This window comes from Odontomachus brunneus, unplaced genomic scaffold (genome assembly GCF_010583005.1).
Source record: "Odontomachus brunneus isolate Ranch 3 - 2012 unplaced genomic scaffold, Obru_v1 Obru_scaffold_063, whole genome shotgun sequence".
Classification (NCBI taxonomy): Eukaryota; Metazoa; Arthropoda; class Insecta; order Hymenoptera; family Formicidae; genus Odontomachus; species Odontomachus brunneus.
Window position 1 is genome coordinate 923,123 of NW_022639513.1, and position 27,935 is coordinate 951,057.

General features: G+C 40.8%; 5 protein-coding genes and 1 long non-coding RNA gene across 12 annotated transcripts in view; 2 read left to right on the top strand and 4 right to left on the bottom strand.

Moving 5' to 3' along the window:
* Window positions 1-320: 320 nt before the first annotated feature.
* On the bottom strand, window positions 321-3,272 carry LOC116846308. The gene is made up of 3 exons (XR_004378450.1): window positions 2,695-3,272; window positions 1,925-2,052; window positions 321-589 (listed from the first exon to the last, which is right to left on the bottom strand). It is a non-coding gene; the product is annotated as an uncharacterized LOC116846308 (long non-coding RNA).
* An 84-nt stretch (window positions 3,273-3,356) lies between these two features.
* Window positions 3,357-8,430, top strand: LOC116846280 (mediator of DNA damage checkpoint protein 1-like). Its single transcript, XM_032819922.1, has 3 exons — window positions 3,357-7,581; window positions 7,828-8,139; window positions 8,219-8,430. The coding sequence occupies exons 1-3, from the start codon at window positions 3,357-3,359 to the stop codon at window positions 8,428-8,430; spliced, it is 4,749 nt and encodes a 1,582-aa protein (XP_032675813.1).
* A 501-nt stretch (window positions 8,431-8,931) lies between these two features.
* On the bottom strand, window positions 8,932-11,483 carry LOC116846306 (nuclear protein 1). 2 transcript variants are annotated; one of them, XM_032819969.1, is made up of 2 exons: window positions 11,009-11,483; window positions 8,932-10,178 (listed from the first exon to the last, which is right to left on the bottom strand). In XM_032819969.1, exon 1 carries the CDS (start codon window positions 11,221-11,223, stop codon window positions 11,014-11,016), a length of 210 nt encoding a protein of 69 aa, XP_032675860.1. In that variant the 5' UTR covers window positions 11,224-11,483; the 3' UTR covers window positions 8,932-10,178; window positions 11,009-11,013. The 2 variants fall into 2 exon arrangements, with proteins under 2 accessions (XP_032675860.1, XP_032675859.1); XM_032819968.1 differs by having other exon boundaries at window positions 11,005-11,458.
* Window positions 11,484-15,955: 4,472 nt separating this feature from the next.
* LOC116846298 (scoloptoxin SSD14-like) lies at window positions 15,956-24,669 on the bottom strand. Of its 4 annotated transcripts, XM_032819955.1 has the most exons (12): window positions 24,509-24,659; window positions 24,298-24,360; window positions 22,845-23,063; window positions 22,373-22,754; window positions 20,146-20,394; window positions 19,665-19,888; window positions 19,084-19,276; window positions 18,776-18,976; window positions 17,499-17,748; window positions 17,203-17,396; window positions 16,559-16,799; window positions 16,205-16,468 (listed from the first exon to the last, which is right to left on the bottom strand). In XM_032819955.1, exons 4-12 carry the CDS (start codon window positions 22,672-22,674, stop codon window positions 16,205-16,207), a joined length of 2,118 nt encoding a protein of 705 aa, XP_032675846.1. In that variant the 5' UTR covers window positions 22,675-22,754; window positions 22,845-23,063; window positions 24,298-24,360; window positions 24,509-24,659. The 4 variants fall into 4 exon arrangements, with proteins under 4 accessions (XP_032675847.1, XP_032675846.1, XP_032675848.1 ...); XM_032819957.1 differs by lacking the exons at window positions 24,298-24,360; window positions 24,509-24,659 and having other exon boundaries at window positions 22,373-22,560; window positions 22,648-22,754; window positions 22,845-24,242; XM_032819956.1 differs by lacking the exons at window positions 24,298-24,360; window positions 24,509-24,659 and having other exon boundaries at window positions 15,956-16,468; window positions 22,845-24,242.
* The window catches only part of LOC116846303 (phytanoyl-CoA dioxygenase, peroxisomal-like), a 42,085-nt gene continuing 35,353 nt past the window's right edge, over window positions 21,204-27,935 (top strand). The window contains exon 1 of the mRNA XM_032819965.1: window positions 21,204-21,389. The gene's annotated coding sequence lies outside the window, so the exon portion shown is untranslated. The remainder of the gene's footprint in view (window positions 21,390-27,935) is intronic.
* Window positions 25,388-27,935, bottom strand: part of LOC116846299 (galanin receptor type 3-like) — a 34,782-nt gene continuing 32,234 nt past the window's right edge. For all 3 annotated transcript variants that reach the window (XM_032819961.1, XM_032819959.1, XM_032819960.1), the window contains one exon: window positions 25,388-27,786. In XM_032819961.1, coding sequence (XP_032675852.1) covers window positions 27,493-27,786 — 294 coding nt within the window. In that variant the 3' untranslated portion in view covers window positions 25,388-27,492. The remainder of the gene's footprint in view (window positions 27,787-27,935) is intronic.

Genomic DNA, 27,935 nt, shown 5'->3' on the forward strand with positions numbered 1-27,935 from the left:
ATGGGTTCTCAGTAAGAGAAATCGAAGAAATTGAATTTCGTCGATTACAGCGCCATCTATCATGAATCGAGAAAAATGTTTCAGACAAATTGTATGTGTTTTTAGCCAAAGATTCCGAATATGCAATAAAAAATAGGGGTTCCCATTTAAGATTTCAAACTTGCCCCCCCTCACCGCCCAGGGGGAGGGGTGGGGGGGCTAATTTTAACGTCATTGTACGTCCCCCTCGAAATGACGAAATTTTGATTCTAAACATTTTTTCGTAGTGTGCTTATTTTTCGAGTTATTTGGCTGCCTAAGTTAAAATGGGTCACCCTGTATATGCAAAGATACATATACATAAGTGCAAAAAGTTACTTGCAAGCTACTATTGGACGTGAATGTAAATTAACCTCCATCGCTTACTTTTGTTTTTTCTTCAGGCAGTTGTCTCGGCAAAGATTATCATTGAAATAATTAACAGCTATGGTCGTATGGAACAAGTTTTATCGTGAAAATAAAAATTTTCACTATTTATGATGTATTGTACAAAGTACATCGATAACTGACATTAAGCTAAGGCTAAATCTCAGAGAAACATACACTATTTCTGAAAGCAAACGGAAAATTCTTATTAAATGTAAACATCACCTCTCTCAAGCTAGCAGGACCAAATGAGCAGAATCGAATGGGACCTATCGCATTTTTTAGTATTCATTTTGTACTATTTTGTACCACAAAAAAAATTTGTACCACGTGCCGTTTTAAAAAAAATGGTGGCGCTGCTAACTTGATATCAAGCTAGCAGGATCAAAAAAAAAAAATAAAAAAATAAATAAACCCTAGTACACACAATTAGTACTGAATTTATACTAATTTGTACCATTCGAAATAAATTGAAAATTTTATATTTTCCCCTTTAAACAACCCCTCTCTTATCTAAATCTAATATAAAGATAGCAGGATCACGATTTTTTCACTTTTTTTTGATGGTACAAATTAGTACAAATTCAAAAACGATAAAATCTATCATTTCTTGTCGTTTTTTACCAGTTTTTATTTTGTTCTCTTTATATTAAGTTAGCAGGACCACAATATTTTTTAAATAGTACGGGGTACAAAATTATGTTTTATGGTACAAAATAGTACACAATGAGTAATAAAAAACGCAATAAATATAATTTGATTCTATCGATTTAATTCTTAATAATCGAAAGAGAAAAATTTTATTTTTGAGGTTGTAGAGGTATAAACTGAGAGAGGTGTAAACATCGCTTTCCATACATTTACATAACATTTCTGATAATGAGAAATTATTCTTGCGCTCGCGTTTATACACAGCTAATTAAGAGAAATTTACTAACAGTCATTTAGTTTATCTTGAAATTTATCTCGTACATATTGCACTTGTATTTTTATCTCTTCATGTTTTTATGATGTATTTAAACTCACAAAGACATCACGGTTAAATCTACCAAGTCAAGTCGTTTATCACTTGATAGATGATAGTTTGATATCTTTATTTTTCTAATAGATACACGATGTAGAAATCTATGTATCGATGTATTAATCTATTATTAGCTTTTAGGCGAGAATATTTGAAAAAATACAAACTTCTCCACAATCTCTATAGTATATTTAGTTCTTTATGGTTCATTTAGTTGTTAGGAAAAATAAAATTAATCCTAAGTTGAGCCCGTGTATATCGCTTGGTTGCATCTTGCGGTGACATCCTCCGAATATTTGGTTATCATATATTACATAGCCAATCGTTTATATAAGCCTATTGTTTATATAAATGTGAACTTAAATCTCTTTCCAGACCGTATCAAAGATACACGCGGAAATCGAAGCTAATGCAGGCCAAGGTTCGACATGGATCAGCGATTTATCGTCTGCCAATAAAACGAAGCTTAATAATGTAATATGTTATATATATCTTTACTTTTTATCACTAACAGCACTCAATTATTGCATCATATATATCATGCATACGATGGATGTAATCTGTCGTCATATAATCCTGCTTGTTTCATCCTGCATGTTTCAAGATAATCAATTGATAGCCGTATTCTGAAAAATTACATGAAGAGTGCAATTTTTTACAGCTCGCGTATAAAAATATTTAAAACCATTTTATTGTTTTGCAATTACCGCATACACGATATGAAATGTTATAAAGTGAGAATTTCTGCGATAATATTTGCAAAAACTTTAATACGTGAAGGTTGTTATTGTGAATGTTTTCATGGTTGAATAATTATAATTAATAATACTTGTATACTAGATTTGAGGCTTTCACGGCCATTGATACAATGTCTAGGTATAGCTTCCGGAATGGAGCCGTGTCTTGAATCAGCGATATGTCGACGTTTCGCAAACGTTGCAGTTTGCATCATCAGGGCTGAGAACTCTGATACTGTATCAGAGTTCTCAGCCCTGATGATGCAAACTGCAACGTTTGCGAAACGTCGGCATATCGCTGATTCAAGACACGGCTCCATTCCGGAAGCTATACCTAGACATAATAATACTTGTATTGCTGTACAGAACGAAACTCGTTAACTTACTTTGATTAAGAATAATTACTTTAATTAAGAATAATTATATTATTTTGTTGCTGATTACATAATGTTTCGTTTGAAGTATTATGTAATCCATAATAATCGTGCTTGACAAACATTTTAATGTAACAACCACTTGTGTTTAGATTACCGTTATCTTGTGCATATCGATCGTGACTTTTCGTTTTGCTTAACTCGTAATTATTCGCGACGTTGAATTAAATCGAACTATTGCGTGTTTTATAACAACTTCCTGGTATTTTTCCTCCTGTGTGTTAGCTATTTATCCGAATATGTACAAAGTTTCAGTGCTTTACACGTAATTACTGCTTAGTAGTGATTATTACTAAAAATACTAAATATAATTTGATTAATCCATTTTATTTGACGATATATTTTTTATATATACAGTCAACATTGCGCCCGAATCGTTTGTATGAATTGAAAGATGGAAGTATCATTGAGTTTGGTCAAGTGTGTGCTATTTATCACACTTATCGTCCAACAAACGACATAGTGATACCGGAAACACCGGCACCAACACGGCAAAAGGTTGCTGGAACCATAATTCCGAACACTCCGGATTCGTCCGTCGTAAGTACTTTTTTATATATAAAATTAGTTTTATATTCATGTAATAGTCAAAATGTTTGTGCAATATTTTAGAACAATTCATCTACCGCGGACGATGATGGGTCCGTCATCCTCGGGACACAAACAGAAAATGAGAAAAATGTATTTCGACGGCCGCTGCTTCCGCAACAACGTCAATCCACGAGCATCGATAAAAATAATACCTCTCGTGGCGCTTCCATGAGCGAGAACGATAATTCGCAAATTGATATTCAATTGCGTGTATCTCTTAACGATAGCAGCGAGAATGAAGGAGTTAGTATATTTGAAATGGAGACGCAAAAATATGAGGAAGGCCGCAAAACAGTGGCGTCGAGCTCCATCCATGATATGGAGACACAAAATATTCCCACGGACGTGTCCAAAGATCTTGAAGCAAATGCTACAGTTAAAAAGCAATTGTCAACAATCAATCTCCGTAATAAAATGACTGGAAGTTCCGCAACAAATATTCATGATATAGAAACGCAAGATAACATAGATGGTAACGAAGAACAGCCTGTTACAAAAAACAAGATCGATATGCTGAATGCAACGGCGAAAAAATGCATGAAGAATATTCAAGATCTAGAAACGCAGTATTATCCCGTTGACTCCACTAAAAATATTCGAGATACAACCGCAAAGAAATCCGTGATGAATATTTACGATATAGAAACGCAGAATTACATCGTCGACAACGCTAAAAATAACACCGGGATTCGCGAATTGGGAAACGATAAGAACAAAGTTCGTGTGGACCAGGTTAAGCACGATATTCACGATTTGGAGACGCAGAATCTCGACAATGAGCGCACCGTCGAAGATATATGCGACATGGAGACCCAACTTGCATTGGACAGGAGTGAGTCTAGCAATAGTCGCGCTGATAAAAATAACGAAGACAAGAATAAGGATATGCCGGATGTTGCTAAGAGCGGAACGAGTCGCGAGAACTACACAAAATTACCGTCGTCTAGATCCAGCAGTCCGGGATTGTTGAATCTATCTTCACCAGAAATCGACGAGAACTGCCCATCATCACCGTTAAACGAAAGCGCTCATTTGCTCGAATCGTCGGATTTATTAGAGTACTTCGCCGATGGGATCGATAAACTGAAAGAGTGCAACGCGTCCACGCCAAAGCCGCGCCTGAAAACGTCGTCGCAAAAAGATAATGCAGGAAACACGGCAAGCGCGTCGGACAATGAAAACGACGATCAGGAGGATAACATCCATGATCTTCCCACTCAATGTATCAGCAGCAAGTCGAGAGTCTCTCCGTCGAACGATTCCAAAAGCGATGAGAAAAAGGCGGCTGTAAAGCGCATGTCTCCAAAGAAGACATGTAGGAAGCCTCGACCGACGCAAATCGATGACGACTCGGAAACTGATGCTGAGGAATATCTGGAGGAACTCGCGAGAAAACAAGGCAAATCTTTAGAAGCTCCGAGTAAGTCACGCGATACAAACGTGGGAAATAGTAATGATCCAGAGACGAGCGGAGATTCTGACGATATGTTCGATATGCTCACGCAACAATCGAAGGACCATTCTGCTAAGAATACATCGAGCTCGTCGATCAATCAACAACCGAAAACCAATCAAACCTATGCAGTTGTCGACGATATGCAGTTGGCGTTAACGCAGAAAATGGACTACGCAAAAAAGGACAAACGCGACGATCGATCAGGTGTATCTTCTGCAGATATCAATGACACGATGCCAACTCAGCCTCTCTTGCCACGTAAAGTTCCTCCGAAGACCGCGATTAATTCCAAGAACTCTTCGCTGAAAAACAATCAAAATAACGTGGACGATATCGCACCTACGCAAGTTATGCATGCAAACGTAAATGTATCGGAATCAGATAATTGTCATACGTCACCAAAAGTCGATAGCGAAAATATAGATTACGAGACAGCACCCACTCAAGTAATCGGCGAAGTTGTCGAAGGGGAAAATTCGACGAGGACTTCTGATCGCACGAAATCTTCGAAGGTGGACTTAAATGACACTTTGGAGCGAAATCTGAATGAGATGTTCGATGACGTGAACAGTGAGAGCGTTCACGAGCATGCGCTGATGTCCACTCAATGCTTGGAAGATATTCTACAGGCCTCGCAATGTGATAACGAGATCTTCCCTAAATCCACTGTAGAAACTGTAAAAGCGTCCACAGATGATGCGTTACGGGCGAAGTCGGGAAAGAAAAGCGATCGGCTTTCGCGTAACGCGATGGACAGCGAAGTAAATAAAAATAATGCGAACGAGACAGATTCACAAAAGTCAGATATTTATTTTGCTACTATCACCACAAGGCGCAAGAGAAATGTTATAAAAGATACGCAGGATATTATAGATTTTACGGAGGCCATGACATCTTCCCGTCAAGCTCCTAATATCCCACAGAAGTCCAAAGGAGAGACCAAAAACAATAACTTGACAACGAAATCAAACAAAAGAAGTAAAAGGATCGCCAAGTCGAAAAGTAAGACCGACGCGACGACGGACGATTTGATCGATGATATTGCAAGTAAAACTACCTCAAGTGAGAATAACGAGAAAATCGTTCAAAAGACCAAGTCGGTGAAACAGAAAAATGGATCCGCGACGAAAACAAAGCAACAGATCCTGCAAGAAAATTCGTGTGGAGGCGAAGTCGATCACGCAGAGGGAAACTACGAAAATAATCGTCTCGATACTTGCGCACCTTGTCCATCCAAAAATGGACAAGATGCGCAAAAGTTGAGTACGTTATGTCAGAGTGATGACGACATCCTAACGCGCTTACCGGCCGTAAGGATATCGGGCACACTCTCAAATCCGCCGAGTCCTTCTGCGTCGTCGACGTCGACTGTACACAGTGCAAGGTCTAAGCCAGACGACGCAAGGAGTAAAACAAAAGGCAAGCCGTCGAAAAATAAGCCACTGCGCACACGAAACATCAAGAATTCGGATCGTACCGATAATAAGTCACCGTTACCATCGCATGATATTTACTCATCAAGTGTTGCTCTTGAAACCATGAGGCTTGATACAGTGTCCAAACTTGCGAATGACTCTGATTCGGACAGCGCAACTAGTTACAGACGATTTAAGCAGATGGCCGATAGAATGTTGAGCAAAGAGCGAGATGATTCGAAGGAACAAAGTAAAGGAAACAATGCGGTGCAAAAGTCAAGCAAATCTACATCTAATAAGAAGAAAAACGCGCGTTCTTCACCCAGCGTTTCCAAGGATCCGAAGCAAGGTTCGGACTTGGAAGAATCGAAGAATCCTGTGCGAACTAATTTAAGAGCAACGCGCAGCTCAAATAAACAGGACAACATGACGAAAGAAGCTTGCACGAAAGACGCAATTGGCAAATCTACGAAGCCAGAAAGGAAATCTGCTGCAGTTAATCGGAAGAGAGGTCTTAATACAGAAGAAAACACAGAACAGACCGATTCGAAGAAATATAAAATGGATGAAGTTATCGGAAAAACAGCTAAGATTGTGTCAAAAGAGACTCGAGAAATCTCGAATACGAAAACAGAAAACGTCGATACCGCGAAGTCAAGCGTTACACGAGGCAGACGTAAAGTGACTGATAGCCAGGCCGCGACACGCATTGAGAATACCAGTAAAAATAAACAAATACAAGCGAAGGAGAGACAAACATTGGCGTCTCAGGTAGTAGAAAAAACACTGAAGATTATACTTGATCCTATCATAGACGAAGAGTCGCGAGAGGTGGAGATGATTATGAGGAACGTCCCAAGCAATACGCGAGATGAAAATTCATCAGTCAGGGAGGGAAACAACGTCAGGACATTCCAAAGGGGATCCTCATCAAGAAGCACCAGAAGCAGCAAACGAGCCAACACGAATGTCACAACTGATTCCTCCTCGATTGAAAATAGCACGTCGTCCGAAACGAGTGATCTTGAGAGCGTGCAATCCGGCAGCATCGCGCCGACGAGAAATAAACGCGGAAGATTCGTTAAAAAGTCTGTCCCTCCGCCGCAAGAAACGCGTGTCCCAGAGAAGGAAGTATTTAAGATTCCCACTCGTATCAACCGATATTCTGCAATTTATACTGATAATAGCGCCACAGAAAATTCAATGAGTGATGATAGTCGAAGCAGCATACAGAGTGACGGTTCCTTAAATATTAGACTCTCAAGGTCAAAGACAGCGGGCACTAAAAGTACATGGAAGATCGAGATGAATGAAAGTTCAAGTAAGAAAAGAATGGTGGCGAACACCAGTATTTCCTCAGAGATAAACACCAGCGTAGATTCCACTCTTCGCGTTTCCACGCCTACCAGAGCGCGCAGAAGTACGTCATCGATGAGCATTTCTTCACCATCCATAGGAAGACATAGAATTTTATTCACGGGTATAACAGAGGACACGTATGATAATGTTATTAAAACGCTAGGTGAGTGGTTCTTTTAATCTGTTTAACACGTAAAAACTATTTGAATCTGACGAATCAAATATATGGTTAATAGAGAAATATATGCATCGGAAAATGTATATATTCACCATAACTTTAGTGATTCGAACTTTAAACTTGGCACTAATCCAAGAAGAAATTAGCATGGCAGTCGACGTGTTAAATAAATTTCAGAAAATTCGTAGCATTGATTATATATTATTTCTCTTATTGTCGATGATTTTATAGGCGGAACCAGAGTGGAAACTCCGAAGTTATGCACCGTCTTGGTCACCGATAAAGTTCGCAGAACGTACAAATTCCTGTGCGCTTTGGCGAAGGGTATACCCATAGTATCAATAAATTGGCTAAGTGATAGTGAATCGGCGGCGCAATTTTTAGATTGGGAGGGTTACATACTGAAGGATCGAGTCGCCGAAGCCAAGTTTGGATTCAGATTGAGGAAGAGTCTCGATAAAGCTAAGGAGAAAGGATTACTGGTTGGTTACACGATTGTGTTAACGCCGAACATTGAGCAACCACCTACAAAGGAATTAAAAGGCAAGTCAGGTTTCTTTAGCACATTGTGCAAAACGTATTTAGCGGATTTAACGATAATCTGATTTCTCCTTTTTTGTAGACATGATAACGTCTTGTGGGGGGAAGGCTCTATTGTCTCCACCCACCACATGGCCGGAAAAAGCGGTAATAATATCCCGCGCAGAAGATTTGCCAAATGCGAAAAAGTACCTTGCGAAAGCACCCAAAACTGTCACTGTACATACTACAGAATTCATCTTGATAAGTATCTTGAGACAGGAAGTGAACTTTGATAAGCACAGATTGATATAACTTCCTTTCGTAACAATGGGCATTGTTGGTTCTGTCAGTATCCTGTGATCTGGTTACATTGAGCAACATTTATGTCAACTGTTATTGATTAATCAAATTAATAGCGCTCCTTTACGGCGCTCAAATTTTTTATTGCATTTACGAAACATCCTTTCTCTCATATGATTAATATGTTGATTATTATGAGAAGTTAATTTAAATTGCTTGACTATTAATTTCGTACGCGAAGTTTCCTTGGTGCGACGGTATCTACTCCCACAAATCACAAGTACAGGAAAGCCAGTGCAATTGGTCCCTAAATTTTCGTTTTCTATTGATCTATTAATAGTAAACATATTGTTTGTTAATTATATGATATTTTTAGATTATGTTGCGTTTAATAGGATGAGGAAAGTAAAATTAATAGGATGAGGAAAGGCACATTGATTATTATTGGGAACTTAAATCAGTATAACTTATATAAATTGCGTAGATCGCTATATTAAGATTAAATTCTCCATATTAAAAATATTCGTGTCAAGGTATCCATAAGACACGTGATTTTATTACGAGAATACGTGTTATATTATAACTCATACGCCATACTAAGGTTATTTTACTAAGGTTTACTTACGTAAGATACATACGCGTGAAACTAGTACAAAGATCGTTAGTTTTGATATGATTACAACATAATGTATATTGCAAGTTTATATTGAAATAAAAGTTTAATGAAAGGAGACAAATGTATGACTAGCTTTGTTAACACACGGGTGCATAAAAATAAAACAATACGCCATACACAGAATGAGAAGACACGATAATGTCTCAATCAAATATATTTGCGAAATACTTATATACTTTTGTGGAGAATGAACGAAAGCGCATTCTCCTTAGCCAGAAATATTTATTTCTCGGATATTCTTTTCATTACAACAATTGCTCACAATCAATACATCAATACATTATTTTCCGTGCGCGAAAATTTAGAAGTTTTGCCTTGCAACTCTAATCTAATGACGAATTATCGATTACAATTGGCGAGAGCCGCGTTCTTGAAATTAGTGAACGTAATCGTGTCGAAATGACGTGTTTCTCTTCCGACAGTTGATTCAAGTGGATCAACTTGGCTCTCTTTATACGTGCGTTTTCCCTTCGTATGTCGCAACACAATTGCTGTCCATTACGAAAATAAATGGCAACGAAGTCGTCCTTATGCGCTTTTCAACGCATAAATCAAGAGTATTATAATTAATCACTTGAGTAACTTGTCACGCTTGACTGTCGTTTACTAGATCGTGAATCACTCTAACAAGGCAAAACATTACAAAGATAGAAAAAAAAATACTTAATTAATCATAGCTGATTAGTTATGACACAGTCAACGCAATTGCACGCATTTCATTGTTTATTTTCATGGAAATCAAAACAACCTTGCTATCTTATATTAAAAAAGAAAAAGAATGTCATGCAAACTCCAGATTCAGGCGAAGTAAGCAGTAGTCCAAGTACGACGTATGTTATTTTGTATTCATAAATAGCATGATCCGTGCTTTGGACATGAATGAATAAATGATGAGGCACGAGCTACCGTGCCGATCTTATGTCGCGTGAGTACCTACAACTAAATGCATTTTATCAGAGAATAAAGATCGTGATAGATGTGTATATATATTTCTTTCTTATTCCAGTCGTCCTAGCGGAGGTTAAGTCTTGCGAGATGAGATCCAACTGACAACGCCTGCCGCAAAAATAGGAACGTGCGCAACCTGAAATCAAAATTATATTTAATGTAGCAAGAATTGCAGCTGATTTACAATCGCGCTTGCAAAATATTTTCAAAGCAGATGGTGAGGACACCGAGAAACGAGTGTATTTTGCGCGTTATACGAATGAGTGAAATTAAACAAATATGGATATGGATGTATATATATGCATTCGTGAGTCACGCTTTAGATAAGATAATTTAAGCGATACGTGGCTTCTTCGTGCGCGATTCGACACGTTTGCGGGAGTTAAGCTCCATTGTTCTGAAAGCAATTTTCGAGAATATATTACCGTCAAAATTCAACTCGTAATATAAACCTCTTTGAAGGACACAAACTAAAGGAGAAAGAGACGAAGTGCACTATCGAATACAACCAAAAAGTGCGTTATATTTCCATCTACTGTGCCTTTCAACAATTTAAGTCGCCACCGAGCGCTCTCGAATAGCATAGACTATATAACTTTGGAGAAGGACGAGCCCACTTCCGAATTATCGGAAAAACGATCGGATTTATTGACGAAAAAACGAATCAAGGTCTTTCAATTTCTCTTCTCACATATACGACGTTAAAAGCAGCACAAGATCTCGAGAGGATGGGAACATTCTTAGGATGTCTTTCGTTAGAATATCCTGTGTGGAGATCTGTGCTGTTTGGGAACTCACTTTCAACGTAACGACCATACAAGTACATCGAATAGCACGCCACAGTATGGCGTCATCTTTGGGAGCAACATCAATTTGAATTTCATTGAATTTGCCAAAGGAGGACTATCGATTAGTCGCGATTATCGCGTAGTGCCTGGCGTGCCATCGTGCGACGATCTTACCCACACGGACTACGCCTTGGGCTTGTCGGCCTGCCGTTTGTTATGCTCCGAGTTCCTCAGCTTCGTGAGTATCTTTCTGGAATGGCCGCTCGGGTCGAAGTGGTTGGTGTGGGTGACGGCCTCGCGTTTGCTTCTCTGTTTACCGCCGTGACCGGTGAAGATGTGCTTGTCGTAGTCGTAGTTGAAGTGCTCGTACTCGTCGAAATGCGCCTCGGACATAGCTCTCGAAGTTAGATTCTCGGGTGCGCTCGGAGAAAACCAGTCGCTGATGCGCGACGCAAAAGCAAAAGCGGACTCGCAATGGGCTCGTTACACAACAGCTCGACCGAAGGATCGGTTCGATACTGGCTGCTCCGCGCTCGTCGCACCACGTTTATATACCCCGCGGTAACTGGCCGTGCTTTTATGCGCGCGATGAGCAGTGCCGGTTCTAGCTGGCGGTTCTACCGTCGTCACCAACAGCAACGGACGTCCCGGCGTGTTTTGCACGCTCCTCGCGGTCGTGCGGACTTCAATGATTTTTTCGCGGGCGAACGACGGGACGCAGGGACGTCCAGCCCGATGCGCGAAAACGAAAAAGGACCGGCTCTTACGCAAGTTCGCGCAACTGCGCAGCAGGCGCGGTATCTGAATATATATATATATATATATATATATATATATATATATATATATATATATATATATATATATATATGTATGTATTGGAAATGTTAACCGCGAATGTGCAATTCTGATAGCGCTCTGATAACGTATCGCGAAGTGTTCTTGCGGTCTTCCTCGCAAGATTATGCAACCTCTTCACTCGGACCATACCTATATCGGCCGGGCTATGAGAGAAGTCAAACAAACAGAAAATGTCGCAATGAGAGATTAATGAAGCCCGTCCATCTCTGTGAATGTACTTGGGAATTTCGACAAGCGCGAGTCATCGATCCGCGGAATGAAAATGAGATGTTATTAAGCGTGTAAAATTGCGTCGCAAGGTGTAACGATACACTTGTCGCCTTGTCACCCGACCATTCCCGTCGACTCGTCGCCGGTGCACCATCAATGCACCTGCGAATGTGTGTACTCAGCTGCATTTTGTCGTCGTCTCCGTTTCGCCGTGCTCCGTTTCACGCAGTAATGTCGACATAAATCTACACCTGGGTGGTCTCCACCTGCGTGTGCGAGGCTGAGCTGTACAGATCGCTGGCGATAGCCAGGCACTCGGTATCCATCTGAAGATGCGAGCGCCCATTAGCTTGTCCGCACGAAGCACTTTATATGACATCATACACTCCAGAAAATAGGTCTGTTCTTTTTAACTGAACTGTCTGAACTGGTCCGTAGTGTAATAAGTTAAAGTGAGACAAATTATAAAAAATATTTATTAAATTATTAAAAATATTTATTAAATTATTAAAAATATTTTGTTTCACTCTAACTTATTGCATCAGTTTAGGCAATTCAGCTAAAAAGAACGGACTTAATATCATCTCCTTCTTAACGGAATCTTATAAGACAATTTTTCTAAAACAGAAGAGAAATATTCCAAGCACAATATTATTCCTTTTCATTAGAAGAGGTATAGTCTTTCGGTAAAGGCGTTCGCTCAGAATATAGGATTACAGAAAATAGCACCTTGCAGCTGGGAAACTTCTTTTTTTGAGTGTTAGAATATTCTCTTTTTGATTTCAAACGAATCCTGTTGAAGACACACAGAAAAATGATTGCATAATTGTTTTTCTTAGCGGTAGAATAATATTTCTATGTGTGTATAGCATAAGGAGATTCCACTAAGGATGAGATTATATTCTTCTTGGGATACGATTAGTATACGACTATTATACCGTTTCGTTTCTTTCATTATGACGATTTTATCTCACGTTACTTCCGGTTCCTTATATTTACGTCCAAATAAAAAGCCGCGTCTCGACAGCGCTGACGCTAAAGTCTAATCTACAATGTGCTCTTTGCGTTCTATTTCTTGTCTTCTATCTTTTTCTGGCTTAAAGCTTAAGGTTTGAGTCAAAAAGAGACAAAGAGAAAGAAGCAAGAAGCAAAGAACACATTGTAGATCAAGCTTAAGAAGCTTCTTCGTTCCGCGAGCACGTGCTGGCGCACATGATTTCCCACGGTAGCCGGTAACAAGATTTTCAGACGTCTCCAAACATCCAATGCTCGCCACTCACGTGGCCGGCGTCTATACGTGGAGAACATACGCGACCTACAAAATTCCAACACGTAAGCGCTATCCGGCGGCCAGGTGCGTTGCCTTCTGCTACAAGGTGTATCTTCGGCGCCGGTACAATCCGCCGCGGCTGTGTCATCAAGTCAGACCAGCGCAGCCAACATTTACGACGTCTTTGGACCTCGAGACACAATGACGAGACTTTTACCCAGAGTGACGTCATCTTTTATTTCAAAAAGTCAAAAAGTGTTGTTTTCAGACGAAGCGAACTCGCATGGAGTCGCACACGCTTCGTTCCCAATATCGGATATCGATAAACGGACAATGAGAGACACGGGAGTTACATGTATGGCGTTTTGACGAACGGAGGATTTTCAATCCTGACGGCGAAGGCGACTGCCGCGGCGATTATACGCCGATCGTCCGTAAATTAGACGCGATTTGTAACCCACCTTGCGGAGGCGCGACGAGAAACACGACGAAGGAGACATAAGAGTCTTGAGAAATGTTTTGCTGCTACATTCACCGGTCGGACAAAGCGACGAGGGGATATGAGAGTATCAGCACGAACGACGTCGAGAAGGAGAGAGAGAGAGAGAGAGAGGGGGGAAGGCCAGATATCAGCCGAGCTCGTTTCTACGTCGCAGAATATCGCGGCAAAACGAAGCCATCGGAGCGTGATCGACGTGTCGTGCACATCAACGAAATTTCTGAATCGACAGATGACACCCTCTCTCGCTCCCGCTTCCTCTCTCCCGGTAATCCGATAATTTCCGACCTACGGAACGCGCGTTCCGAGTCGGCGTGTTCGCGACTTGAAAAATCGCGGATTGTACGGCAACAACAACAGCACGATTAAACATGCAGAAAGTCTCCCAATTACGTCAATGTTATCACCTCTCGACATCGTCGCTCGCGGAAAAGTGCAAAGTGTCGATACATTCCGTCTCGCGCGCGCACACGTCAGCGCGAATAAATATCTTATTTTATTACGCCGCGGCACTTACACCGCGCAGTGGTAATTAACGCGAGTGGCGCACAATATTTTGATAAACAGTCCTTATAAATATCTGTCCGATTTCTTATGTAACTCGGCGCGCTCTTACATAACAGCTCATCGATAATTCCCGGGAAATGTGGCTTTCGCGCCCGGGTGCGAAAATAATCAAGCGTGTTATTTGTTGTTTATACCGATAAACAGTGGCTCTCTATCAGCTCTCTATCGATGACCAATCTCCAAGGTCGCGGGGATTGAGGTTAGGCGACAGTTTCCCAAAAAGTGGAGGGGATATTGTTGGTACCAAGGAAAGTCTCTACACGATATAATTTAAAGATCTGTTCTTTGTAACTGCACTGCTGAACTGATGCAATAAATTGAAGTGAGGCAAGTATACGTTTTCTCACTCTAATCTCTTGCATTAGTTCAGCAGTGTGCAGTTACAAAGAACAGATTTTTTAATTATATCGTGTACAGATTTTCCTTGGTACCAACATTATCCCCTCCATTTTTCGGGAAACTGTCGCCTAACCGGGATTGATACGAGTATTATACTTGTATTATCTCGACTAAGCGCGGAATATACGTGCTCGTGCCGCGGTCGCGTTGTTGCGGGACGACGGTTAATTATAGCCTCAAGAGCTTTCGCTATCTTCGCAAAGTCAACGAAAGACAAAAGTGTACGCGCGCACGCAGGCGGGTGGACTCCAATTGGCTCTCGTGAACAACAACGCGCTCGCGCGATAGGATGAGATCGAGGAGAGAAAGAGAGAGAGGTCGTCCGACAAATCGTCGTTCGAAGGAGACGATGACCACGCGAAAGGATATCGGCCGCGAAGTACCGTTAAATAGATCTGATCCTGATAGGACGTTCGCATTTGCGAAGTCCAGTCCGCTCGTGGATTGACGACTAGTCAACGCGCCTTCCTCAGACGCCTTCGAGAACAGGTTTCTGCTATTGCATGTGGTAGGGGAGTCGCTAGAGTTATGTTTTACATAATATTATTTGCGATTTCATGTTATTGCGTGCTGAACGCGCCAGCTACGCGTTGGTGAGAATTTGGCGGATTCTTGAAGCGCGGAACAGGAAGCTAGAAGAGGAAGAGTTACTTTGTTATATACAGCCGATACGAAGAACGATGTAGAGTCCGTGATCAGTAACGCCGCGATGTCTCGCAATCGCGCATCATGAAAATTCATTTTGCTCGCACGACTAGTACAGAGTCGCGGGAAAATTTATAGAGAGCGTGATGTCGTGATGGCGTCGTGCAGCTCCAGGGGTGAAACACCTGACTGCATAATTGAAAGTGTTCAAAAATAGGAAATATATCGCAGCAACGCCGACGTCGAGGCTTTGAATCTATAAAAAGCACAGCGAAACTAGAAACGTACTTACACATGTATTACATTCTATAGTCACGAGCCACGTGTTGAGAATACACATACCTTGCAATCTGACGACCAAGAAGCGAAATTTATCGATTCCCGAATCGAAATGACTTGCTCTTTTCCTCTCTCTCTTTCTCTCTCTCTCTCTATTTAATTCAGCTAAACATGTCCTTAGAAGGTTCATCCTAAGACCTAAGACTTTAACAAAAGCTATCATCATCGTCGATTTCTCTGTATACATATTTATCGCGCATTGCGCTGCTCGTGTTTCGCGCTTGTCGAGAAAAGAGACGGAACTGAAAAATGTTGAAGGGAAGTGACAAAGCGCGGGCTTGTCGCCAGAAAGAATGCGACTGACGCAAGGATAACGCGTAAATCAGCGAGTCGGAAACTTGTAAAAATTTTATTAAACAAGAGCGAGCGATTCCGACGCGACCACCTTTCCAAAGCGAATGTCCCGCTGACGACGTGTTGACGACGCGTTGCGCACATCGGTATAATAACTGCGAGGCACGCACAACGCGCGTTCTTTGTAACGAAGTCTGCTGCGCTTAGCGGAAAGTCACACCAAACAACGAATCGATCCGATAACTCGGCGGAGATTGGCCGATAGGAACGACGACGACGACGACGGATTATTAATCGATCCCGTACACGTCGCCGCCTTTGCGATAATCAGCATTCGCGAAGATCGTCGAGTTTTCGTACAATATCACGCAAGCCACGCTGCCACGTGCCCTGTAGCGCTTCGTGACGTGCCCCATGCGCTTCAAACCGTCGATCACCTGTTTCGGGACACCGTATTCATAGTCCACCCTCGATGGGAACAGCTGATGGTGTATCCTCGCCGCGTCCACCGCCTCCTTGACCGTCTGTTCCATCCACAAGATTTTCGCGATCACCTGAAAATCGAGGAAGCGACCGTGACGCCAAATTGATGCAAGGATGATCGACAGAAGAGCCGAATCCGCGGAGTTTTCGGCGTTACTAACTTGGGACACCGCGGTCGTAATTTTCGTGCCACCCGCGGCACCCACGACCATTTTAACGTCGCCATGCTGGTCGACGAGCACGGACGGCACCATCGAGGACAACGGCTGCTTCTTGGGGGCGATGTAGTTGTTGGGACTGGGTGGCACGCCGAAGTAGTTGAGCCTCAACGGGATACCGAAATCGTCCATTGCGTTGTTCAGGAGTATGCCGGTCCTCCGGCTGACCAGTCCGCTACCGAAACTGCGGGATCATCGGAGTCGTATTCTTCAAAGTGCAATCAGTGCATCTTTCACTGAAATGCTATACTTATAATTGCCCGACACACACCAACTAAGAGTAACATTACGTCAATGTTATAATTTCTCACTCAACGATGTAACTGTTACATAACACTTACGTTATATGGTATCTGACATCGTTAAGTAGGAAGTTACAGAACATTGACGACAGTTGGTGTTTGATGGATGGTCGTTCAATTAGAAGGGTAGCACTGCGATCAGTACGACTATTAACGACGACTGTTACACGGGCCTTACTAATTCAGTCAGACACATTTCTACTCATTCGCTTTAAGGGAGTGAGAAGAGCGCGAGGGAGATCTTTCACAGTCGGCGAAGCTCGCCGTGAAGCGGAGGTCGCTTACTAATAATTAATGCTGCTGGTGGCCGACACAGCATCGCCGTTCTGCGCCAGCACCGACACGTGCGCCGTGCCGTGGTCTTCGAAACCGGCGCCAATGAATGAACCGTAGTGTCGCGTATCCTGCCATGTCCTGTCGTCATTTATCTTCCTACGTATCTGGCGAGCAAAGTTCTTTGACGTAAGATTTCTCGTTATCTGCAAGAAAAACAAACAGCTATTGAACATCAAGAAACATCAAGATCCGATAGAATCGTGTATCTTATCATTGGGGATTAATTGTCACCTCGCGCTGTTTACCTCAGACATATCGTTGAAATTTCCGTCACCCAGGTTCGTCCTTAACGCATACGCGTACTTGAATGTTTCTATCATTCTGTGATACGTGAGAGTCGTCGCGTTTAAGCCGGCTATACTGGCGGATGAGAAGCCGTAGTCGTCGAAGACGTTCAAGATGAACGAGAGCACCGCTCCGCTGCCCGGTAAACCCGTCGTAAAGAGATTCAAGCCGCCTGAAAGATTCGTCTGGATCGGTTGATCCCATGAGACCCTAAAAGAAGAACACTTGGTTGTACTACTGTTAATGCTACTGAATAATTACGCTACTATTAACTGCTTTTATCAGCGTGATTTTACCGATTGCACAGTGCTATACTTACTTACTGCACTCACAAGTAAACCCAAAGGTTACACTCCGATTTCTTTCTAATTTGGCACAAATGTAGAAGTATAAAAAATATTTAGGTCATATTTTTTCATTTTGGCTCACTTTGAGTTTTACGGGCAATTTATAGCTTTCTGATCTTCTCACTCCTATCATCAAGTGCAACAAAAATGCATAAAAAATAAAATTGAATACAAGATATAGGCATTTTTGGTTTGATAATTATGAATAGAGGTTAAATGTGTAGAATTATTTGTATAAATAATAAAATGTTTAAGCAAAACATATAAAAAGTTGAAAAAAGTATGTTTACAAATAATTTCTCAGTTTGGTCGAGATTCAAACCATTTTTGATTAATTTGAGCACAAATTTGAAATATTTCGGTTGGAATCTCGGCTAAAGAAATTTAGGATAGTTCGTGTCTCAGCTATACCGATTTTATTAGAATTATTTAACTATATCTTGTATTCAATTTTATTTTTTATGCATTTTTGTTGCATTTGTTGATGATAGGAGTGAAAACATTAAAAAGCTATAAATGAAAAAATATGACCTAAATATTTCTTGTACTTCTACATTTGTGCCAAATTGGAAAGAAATCAGAGTGTACCTTTTGGGTAGGTTTACTTGTCAGAGAAAGACATGGCTAATTCTAATGTATATAATTTAATAATCTATTTTGTAATTATTGCAAGTTTCAGTTGCAAAAAGTATGTAAATTAGTTTATTGAACTATATACATTAATTTTACATACAAAACTGGTATAGTTGCTACTTAATAGTTGCCAGCACCGTGTCTTTTTCTGCGAGTGTGAACCACCAGGTTAAGTATACCATTTCAGTAAAGAATACACACATACATAGATTGCATTATATCTTTCCCGTTGGAAATTCTTTCATTTTCGCCATTACCTGTACTCGTTAAGGTCCTTCATCGTAATGATGCCCCCTTGCTGCCGCAGGTCGTCGACGAGAAGTCGTCCAATCGTGCCGTTGTAAAATTCCGTGGCGTTCTTCTCGGCGATAACTCGCAGCGTCTCGCAAAGTGCCTTGGGTTTAATGATGGATCCTGGTTTACGGAATTCGTTAGTTGTGGGATCGACAAACAATTCTCTAGAAGAATGAGAAGGATATTTCGTTCGGCGATGTTATGTTACGTACGGCAACGAACGGTTTCTCCACGGCTTATTTCACAGCGCGGTTACTCCGACGCCACGTACCTCAGAGTCGGATCGTTATAAATACTGTTCTTATTGTAGCCAAAGCCGTCGTACTGCACTAACGTCAAGGTGTAGCCCTTCTCGCAGAGCTCGATACTCGGCTTGAACAAATCCGCCCATGGCAATCTACCGAATCTTTGATGAGCCTCCCAGTAGCCGGCCAATTCGCCGGGAACAGCGACTGCTAGCGCGCCTATCGATATATACATCGTCGAAATATACACATATTATCTACATTAGTAGATATATCACACATATATCACATATATCACATTAGTATCTTAAACCGAACGAGAAACAGAGAGAGGGAAAAAAAGACAGAATAAATCAAAATACATACAAGTTATCTAAAAATTCTAGACATACAGCCATAGTATACAGATAGAACTCATCAAACTGAACATGGAAAAGGCCTATACTTCGTCAATCTTCTTTAACAATCACTCCAAACTTTACGTGGTTGTTTGCAAAATGATATTGGAGATTTTCTCTTTTAAGTTTATAAGTTCTACCTGCACACCACAGCTGTCTAGAATTTTCAGACCAACTGTACTATTATGGAAAATTGTTGGAATATTCACCGAAGGAAGACGCATTCGCGGGTTTGCCGTCGTACATTGTAGAGTTCGCTAACAAGGGCGCGCGATCCCTCGCGTTTAACACGAAGGCCTGGCGCGTGGATCTCTCGTAAATTGTCATCATAAATCCACCCCCGAAACCGAGACTCTGCATGTTAACAAGTCCGTTGCATATTAGCGCGGCCAGCGCGGCATCCACTGCCGATCCGTTCTGCTCCAGAATCGACCTGAGAAAAAGAAAAAAGTGCCTTATCCTTCTGCACTTAAAAATATTTGCATCAGCTAGCTCTCACAGCTTTCTCTTTTCTCTTCTCCATTTGCTTATATTCCTACGAATCTTGTATATAGAACTCTTTTGTTAAAAATATTTCCAACGTGTCGTGAGGAAAGGAGATCCGTCGTCGCGAAACAGAGCGCGAAATCAAACGCAGCTCGCTCGAATTGCATTCAAAGAGTACGCGGGTTTCGCAAGATTCGCACGTACTTGCCAATAACAGCACACGGTGCCCCATCCGCACAAACCGCGCCATTCTTGAAGGTTCTCAGCTCACTCCACGATGGTGGCTGCAGGTTCTCCGGGTCGGGCGGCATTAGAATCTCGTCGCTTTGCGAATCCAGATCGCGACCACATATACATTGAATACTGCCAATGCTGAAGCCGATAATTGCCCCGAATAATAATGCCGTAATCGCGGCGATTATGAGCACCAATTGCCGTACGCGACATCGTGACCTGCAAAATAGGATTGTCTGTTTAGTTGAAATTAGGATATAATTAAGATTCCAGTTTCATAATTGCACAAGATGGGGAATGGAAAAATTAGGTGGTTGTCATTTTCTGTGACATACCTCGTACGGCATAAATGTCCAAAGATGTGTGATATTTCTAGGACGTCTCTAGAATGTATTTTGGACGTTTGTGCTGTATGAAACGTAGAATTATTTTTCTATATATATTTTGATTGCTTTGATTTTTATATTTTCTATATTTCCTTCGTTTTTTTCGTGATTTTGCACACGAATAAATCTGATTACATTTTCAGATCGATAAACCGAAAGTTATCGGTTACTGTAATAATACTCAAGTGCTTATTATTATTTTGTACATATTTCCAAAGATAAGCTTATTCTCTCGACGAATTGATTATGATAATGTCGAATAAATAATAATAGAATTACAGAAAGCATTACATGAGTATTATTGTAATTACAAATTTTATTTTTGCTTTCTCAAGTATTTGCAAAATCACTTACATAGTTGAAGAAGTGCTTGAACGCACTACAATATGGCCGGTATTCATTCAATATCCCGATCTTATATTTAAGATCAGCTTAAGTATTGTCTTAAGATGTCATGAACCAATCACAGAACCGTATTCGCATTTTAAGACGGTCTTGAAATAAGATTCGACTATGAATACCGGTTTATATGGCATATTATTTTTTGCGACACAATAAGTTTATACTTATCGTGCATGATTGGCACATTTCATTATCATAAGCGAAGATAGCAAATAAAGACAACACAATGCCGTTTCGTCGTTAAAATCTCTGGTCGATAGCTTTCCGACAGTCAGTTAGTGCGCAACGCTGTAAGAGGACGTTACCAAGCAATCACCTATTTTGTGTTCTTGAACTTGCTTGTCATAACAACTGTCTTAAGAACTAGTGAGTCAAGTCGTATTCGGGAGGAGATTCTTTATTTTGGACAAACTACTACGACGAGAAGTAAGTCAAATAGTTTTCGAGATTCGTGCATTTTCGACGGACGTGATTGATTCGAGACAGTCGGTGCAATTGCAGAATTGTAGTGTCAAACGAGATAGATAAATCTAACATATTGCTTCTGACTTTTGTACTTCTCTCTAACTAAGCACTTTTTTCATTTTCCTTTTCTGCTTTCTATCATCTCATTTCATAAACAAGGTATAGTAAAAGTAAAAAATATGAATTATTTATAATTATCTATAATTATCTATAAATTTTCTCGATAAATTAGCACTCTACTATATCGTGCATTTTGTATAAACTATATAAAAAAATATAATCATATATAGAATAATAATGATAAATTTTTTATCATCTTTACTATTTTATTTATCATTATCTTTATTATTTTCATGTTCAACATCACTAAAAAATATTCAACTAAAAAATATGTTTGGGGGGCTCAAAATAACTAATTTTAGTTAGATCAACTATTTTTTCTCAGAGTGCATATCTTTGTCTTGAGTTGTATTCTATACATGATTACCGACAATCGGTTTGGTATGTGTCATTACGTAACTATTTTATGATATGATTATATCTGTACAACAAATACAATCCGAACTGACAGTTATCGGAAATAGTTGCCCTGGGGAGATTGTTAATTATTTATGTTTGTCTGGGAGACAATTTACATTCGGCTTTTACTCCATTTAAAATTCTTAACAATTTTTAGTCATTTTTTGTTGTGTTGGCAAATTGTGAAAAATCGAAAATTTGGTGTTAACCACGCTTTAATCACACAGTTTGCTGTTCTTCCCTTATGTATTTGTTTGTATCTATTATCTATTTCTACATATTTCGTATCAGAGATATACGCAGAAGATACTAGTGAAGACAAATAAGTCATTTAGATAAACAATTTGAAATGACTTGCATATTCAAGTAGCGTTTAACGTAGCGTTTGAAGTGTGTGTGTGTGTGTGTGTGTGTGTGTCACTCACTTCTTTATCTGCAATCCTTCAAAGACTCGTCTCGATCCGCGAGAGGAGCTGCCGAGCAGCCAAGCGGTACTGACCTCTTCCGTGTCGAGGAACTTTGTCTCCTCATGACTGTTGCACCGGCGTGCATCATCCACGCTGGTGCATACAGAAGTCGTACTGGACGAAGACGAGGAAGTCATGATTTTTCTCTGCGGAGAAGCTTCGTCCATTACCACGACAACAGAGGAAAATCTCTCGACCGGTACTTCTACCTCGATTGATTCTCGACCACTCACTTGGATAACATGCTTGCCTGTCATCATCTACGAACGCGCTTCCTCATGCGAACCTTTACAACGGATACGCATCGAGAAGTCCCACGCCATTTCACGGCCGTTACGTCCTGTAAGGAATGTGGGACAGCTTTTAACCATCGGGCCTTGGCACGAGTGAGGGGCATATGCGTGAAAGCGCAGCCGGCACTACTACTTACGAGCGCACAGATGAACACGAACAACTACGAAGCGGCCGAACGTCGTGAGGTAGTAACGGAAGAGAGCTGCACTTGCACACTGTTCGGTACTTAAGCTCGATTGGAAGACATGCTTGTTGGAGCAGCAAGTGTTGCAATGTGTGTTTCAAACGTGGCAGAATTGCGCAACGCAGCGCAAACTGGAGAATATATCAGCTGAGCGAATAAATCGATGTGAGCCTGCGCGATGAATACAACGTTCAGCGACAGGACCGTAGCTACAAAATCGACGAGCACGCGAACGAAAAGCGCGGATCGCGTTTCGAGGAGCACAAAAGTCGAGGAGAGGATCATCTTCTCGGGGAACACGGATATATCCGTGTGAAACCGCGAATGAAATTGGCGCGCTTGCGCTCGATGAACAAATGTCCCTTTGACACATTAACTGTCGCGTTGACTTCTGTCAGAAAGCTTAAGGTGATATAAAAGCTTAACTGATGATTGAATTGCCGCATTTATAGACCTCTTGACTCATTTCATTAATTCTCTGTTGGCCGTATATCGACGATATTTTTGTAAGTGCATTTAATTATACTTTATACGTAATTTGAAACCAATTTTTCCAACAGTTAAATCATATAAGTTTGTTTTTATTTTTTCCTCAAATTAGAAAAAGACAGACATATGATTTAACTTTTTTTCAAGATATTGAAAAGTCAGTCTTTGAAGAGACGCGGTTACCTGGTTACGATCACTTTCTAACAGACAGAGTAAATTACATTAATGCTATAATTTGCCACATATGTGACTTATGTACAACATGCGTTATATGTACTTACACATTGTTGAATAAGAAATTATATCCTTAATGTAATATTAGCGTTACCTCATGTTTATTAGTCTGTAACACGTATATTCAACATATACGTAACGATATATTCAACATATTTAATAAATAACTGACTAAGTTAATATGTAACTATCTTGATCTGCGCCAAGTAACCAATGACAAATGAAAAAAATTTATTGCATTATTTATTAAATATGCAGAAACGCTCTTGAATAGATCTTTTTACGCTTTTAAATAAATACTTTTGCAAATATAAATATGTAGAAGTATTCAGTAGAATTTTTCATATTTGTATTTTATATTGACCTGCAATTTTCTTTCGCGTCCATTGATATTTTATATTGATGCATGTGTATTTCATTTTTTAAAACGTTTTTTAGTGACATGCAAAACTTGCGTAAGAATCGCGCTTCTCATAGTTCACAAACAGTCGTAAAATATGCGTGTTGTGTGAGACACTTATACACGTTCTATCGTGTTTGGTCAAGTGTAAAACAGCTTCTCGTTTATACACTGCCAATAATACTTCAATTCAATAGCTTTACATTGCGAGAAAATGTGAAGAATCAGATCGCCCTCGCGAGTGCCGGCGCATCGGCCCGCATTAATTGCACGCGTTCGTACCTTGATTCCTTTCGCTCGTCGAATATGAACGTGAAGCAGCTCTTCTCCGCCATCTCCTCCTGCCTAAAACGTAGAAACTTCAGTTCACGTAACTAGAAAGTGTCCTGCACTTCACGTCCGAGCGCGTCACTTTACACGCGGCCGCATGCGTTTCCCGTCAAATTTCCGCCGACCAACGCGCAAATTCTATCGAATCGACGTGCTGTCTCACCTAATTTCGGCGTACCCACGAGCGAAAAAAATTCTTCGAAACTTAAGGCCACTCGAGGAACAGGTAGACGTAACTTATTCATAGAGAACGCACGACGAGAGACTGTCGGGGAGAGACTGTTGCCGGTCACGAGATGATGTACCATTGGCTCCGAACGCGCCGCACACTATAATGCGTGAATGTGATGAACACGAAAGAAGAAAGGTATATGGAACATGTTTCGATAACAGGATCACAGTGGGAGGGGCCCCAACAGCCAAGCCATACCTGACTGCGCTATTAGCGTTTCAAATGATGATTTCCCCAAACTTTGGAAAGTCGTTTACAGAAGTGAAACGTAGTGCATTATTAAGAACCTCCACGTACTTCCTTAAATATTAAAAAATACAATTATGTCACGCGCCTAAGGAACCTTCTTCTTAACAAAATTCTCTTATATATGTCAGACGATGACACAAACTCATGTGTACGTGAAGATTAGGTGAACAAAAATATTACAATATATTCTCTATCATTTTGCAAATCATAGACTGAGAGAAATTATACGATAAAAAATTAACAAACGGATATTTCCAATCAAAATGCCAATGAATTTTTATATTCGATCAGGAGACATCCGATGAGAAATATCGGTTTTTAATATTTTAATAATTGTTTGATCGGTTTATCTGATGAAATGTTATTACGATCGGAAGTATTCGATTAAATTTAATCGGATATCCTGATCGGATATTGATTGGTATTTTGATCGGAAATATTCGTTTGTTAATTTTTTATCGAATAATTTCTCTCAATGTAGCAGTGGCGTTTTGCACACCGACGACGTTACAAATTCGACGATTTTCAGCTAATTTTTTTTTATTGCATTAACTTCGTACATTCAGATATCATTTTTTATTTCGCAACTCTTGATAATATTATTAACATCGATACAACACCTGCACCCGACAAAGTTCCTGAAATTTCGTCGTCGTCGACAATGATCGAAGGACACGCAATTATTATCCTCAATGGCACCCGAACTGCGCCGCGTACGATCTTAATTGACGATTTCGAATTAACGGGCAGCCCGATTGTTCCCTTCGTCTCTTTCTCTCTCTTTCTCTTTCTCTCTCTTTCTCTCTCTCTCTCTCTCTCTTTCTCTCTCTCTTTATCTCGTGATTAAGCGATGCTATCTCATATTCGAGAATTACATGGACGTTGTGACATACGCGTGGAAACGATCAATGGTCTCGTACGTACGATAATAAAGTGTTGCATCAGCTGTAACGATATATGTTTAACAACGACGTTATATAAATTAAATATACTCTGACACGTACACATACACACACACACACACACACACACACACACATATGCACACGCACACAGATCCGTACTCACGCCACGAGTAGCGTCAATTACAACTCGACGACTTCTGCAATCTGTCGCCATAGATAAGGAGAACACAATATTATCTAAATTATACATATTGATGGAATTATCAATAAATTAAACGATCGGAATGACTAGAGTTCGTGTGCACAGATGGTATACACAGGTATATCAATTTTGAACAAGACTAAACGGAAATAAACGTCGTTACCGTTACAAGTTATTTCTTTTCAGTAATAACTTGCTAACGACTTAGTGATAACTTGTTATCGTTATCGTAAATAAAAGAAACAATAAGTTATTATTTTTAATAACTTGTTCTTTCCTTTATTTACGATAACGATAACGAGCTATTTGGAAAAAGAAAAATAAATGACCTCCTCAGCAAGACTGGTCTCAAGCAAGATGCGCGAATACGGACCCGACTCTTGCAGCAATTGTCCTCTAACGATACTCTCTCGTCGCAACAAAGGTATTCCTGCCGTAGCGCGTAATAATCGTAAAACGACCAGGTAACGTTGAGATATCTGATTATACATCTGATTTGTACGCACATATATGCCCTACGCGAGTTTTGGAGCGTCAATTCCAACAAGTTGCTTATGCGTTACGCTACAACGCCTAATCGCTGCTCTCTTGCTGCGTCTATATATCGCTAATAAGTAGACGCGCGTAGACGCGTCAGTCATGAGGGAGCCATGGAATTTACGTCGAGAAATGCGACACGGTTAACTACTGAGCGAAACTTGGCGACAGAGAAAAACGCGAGAGATTGTTCCTCCGTAAACGCTGGCGGTCGAGAACTCCGCGGTCGATGATGATGAGCTTACCTCCGAACATTCCGCGGAGTTGCCACCTTTGACTCGACATTGTTACCGCATTCTATCAAAAGAACTTTCCCGGGTGTCCGACTTCCATTGTTCTGTCCCGCCACGAGTTTCTGTAACTCGTTTCGGCAAATTAAGGACGAATGTTGGACCGAAACCTTCCGGCCGGCAATTAATTCCCATCTCATTTCACGGGGGGTTAGGGACAAGCGAGAGCAAACTGGCCGAAAGATTAGTTCGCCGGTGGTGTATTATCTATCAAATTGGTTTTGTTTCTCGTTCCTTGTCTGCGAGGGAGGGGCGCGTCGCCATTCACAGTCGCGCGATGTGTTGCAGAGAGTAAAAGTACAAAAATATAATTTCAGGATATGTCGATATATATCGATGTCGAGCGTAATAGATGCGCCGAATACTCGTTTAACTCTTGGCATCTCGGAGCGCGCGAGAAAGGATCAGAGTTGTGTTCCGTGGTGCATAAAACGTACGCTCTCACGGACAGGTTACCAGGTACCAGCGAATACTTTCCTCTGCTCTGCTCCCCCGATGTCGATACACGCGAGTTATGAAAATAATTTGCTTGCAATTGACCAGAGTCGACTCTTTATTTATGCAAACTCATCAGATGTATGCGTCACGAGGGGTGTTCTCTTGCTCCCCTGATTCGCGAGACTCCCTTATAGCGTCGTGAATATCAGTGTTGCTTAAGTACACACGGCGAAATCTCATTTTATCCGGGACACGAGCGGATTAGCCAAAGGTAAATACGTTTGGGAGGTGAGCTTAGGAGGATGGAGTCAGGAGAGGTCTCAGCTGCGCGGCTTCTTCCCGGTCCTCGGGAACTTCGGCCTCGTGATTGCCAGAAGAGATGCTCTTCGACTTTCGTCGCGGAGTTCTCGTCCGTGGCTCATCCATCGATCCCGCGAGTTCGTCCTCGTCCTCGTCATTCCTCTCGGTTATCGCCTTGGTTTCGATCTCCTCGACGCTGCTCCAGCTGCTCTCGCTCTCACTGTATTCCGCCTTCTTCATGTTGCCGTTCACCTTCTCATTCTCCCTGCAGTTTTGCCCGCTATTTTCCTGAACATGACATTGCAGTTGTAGTAACACAATTCTCGAAAAATTATGCAATCATTCGTGAAATTGCAATTGACATAACAATTAACGATGTTAAGGGTAGGTTCTGCTTTAGATAATCGAGATAGGTTTCCACTAATTTCTTTCTGTAA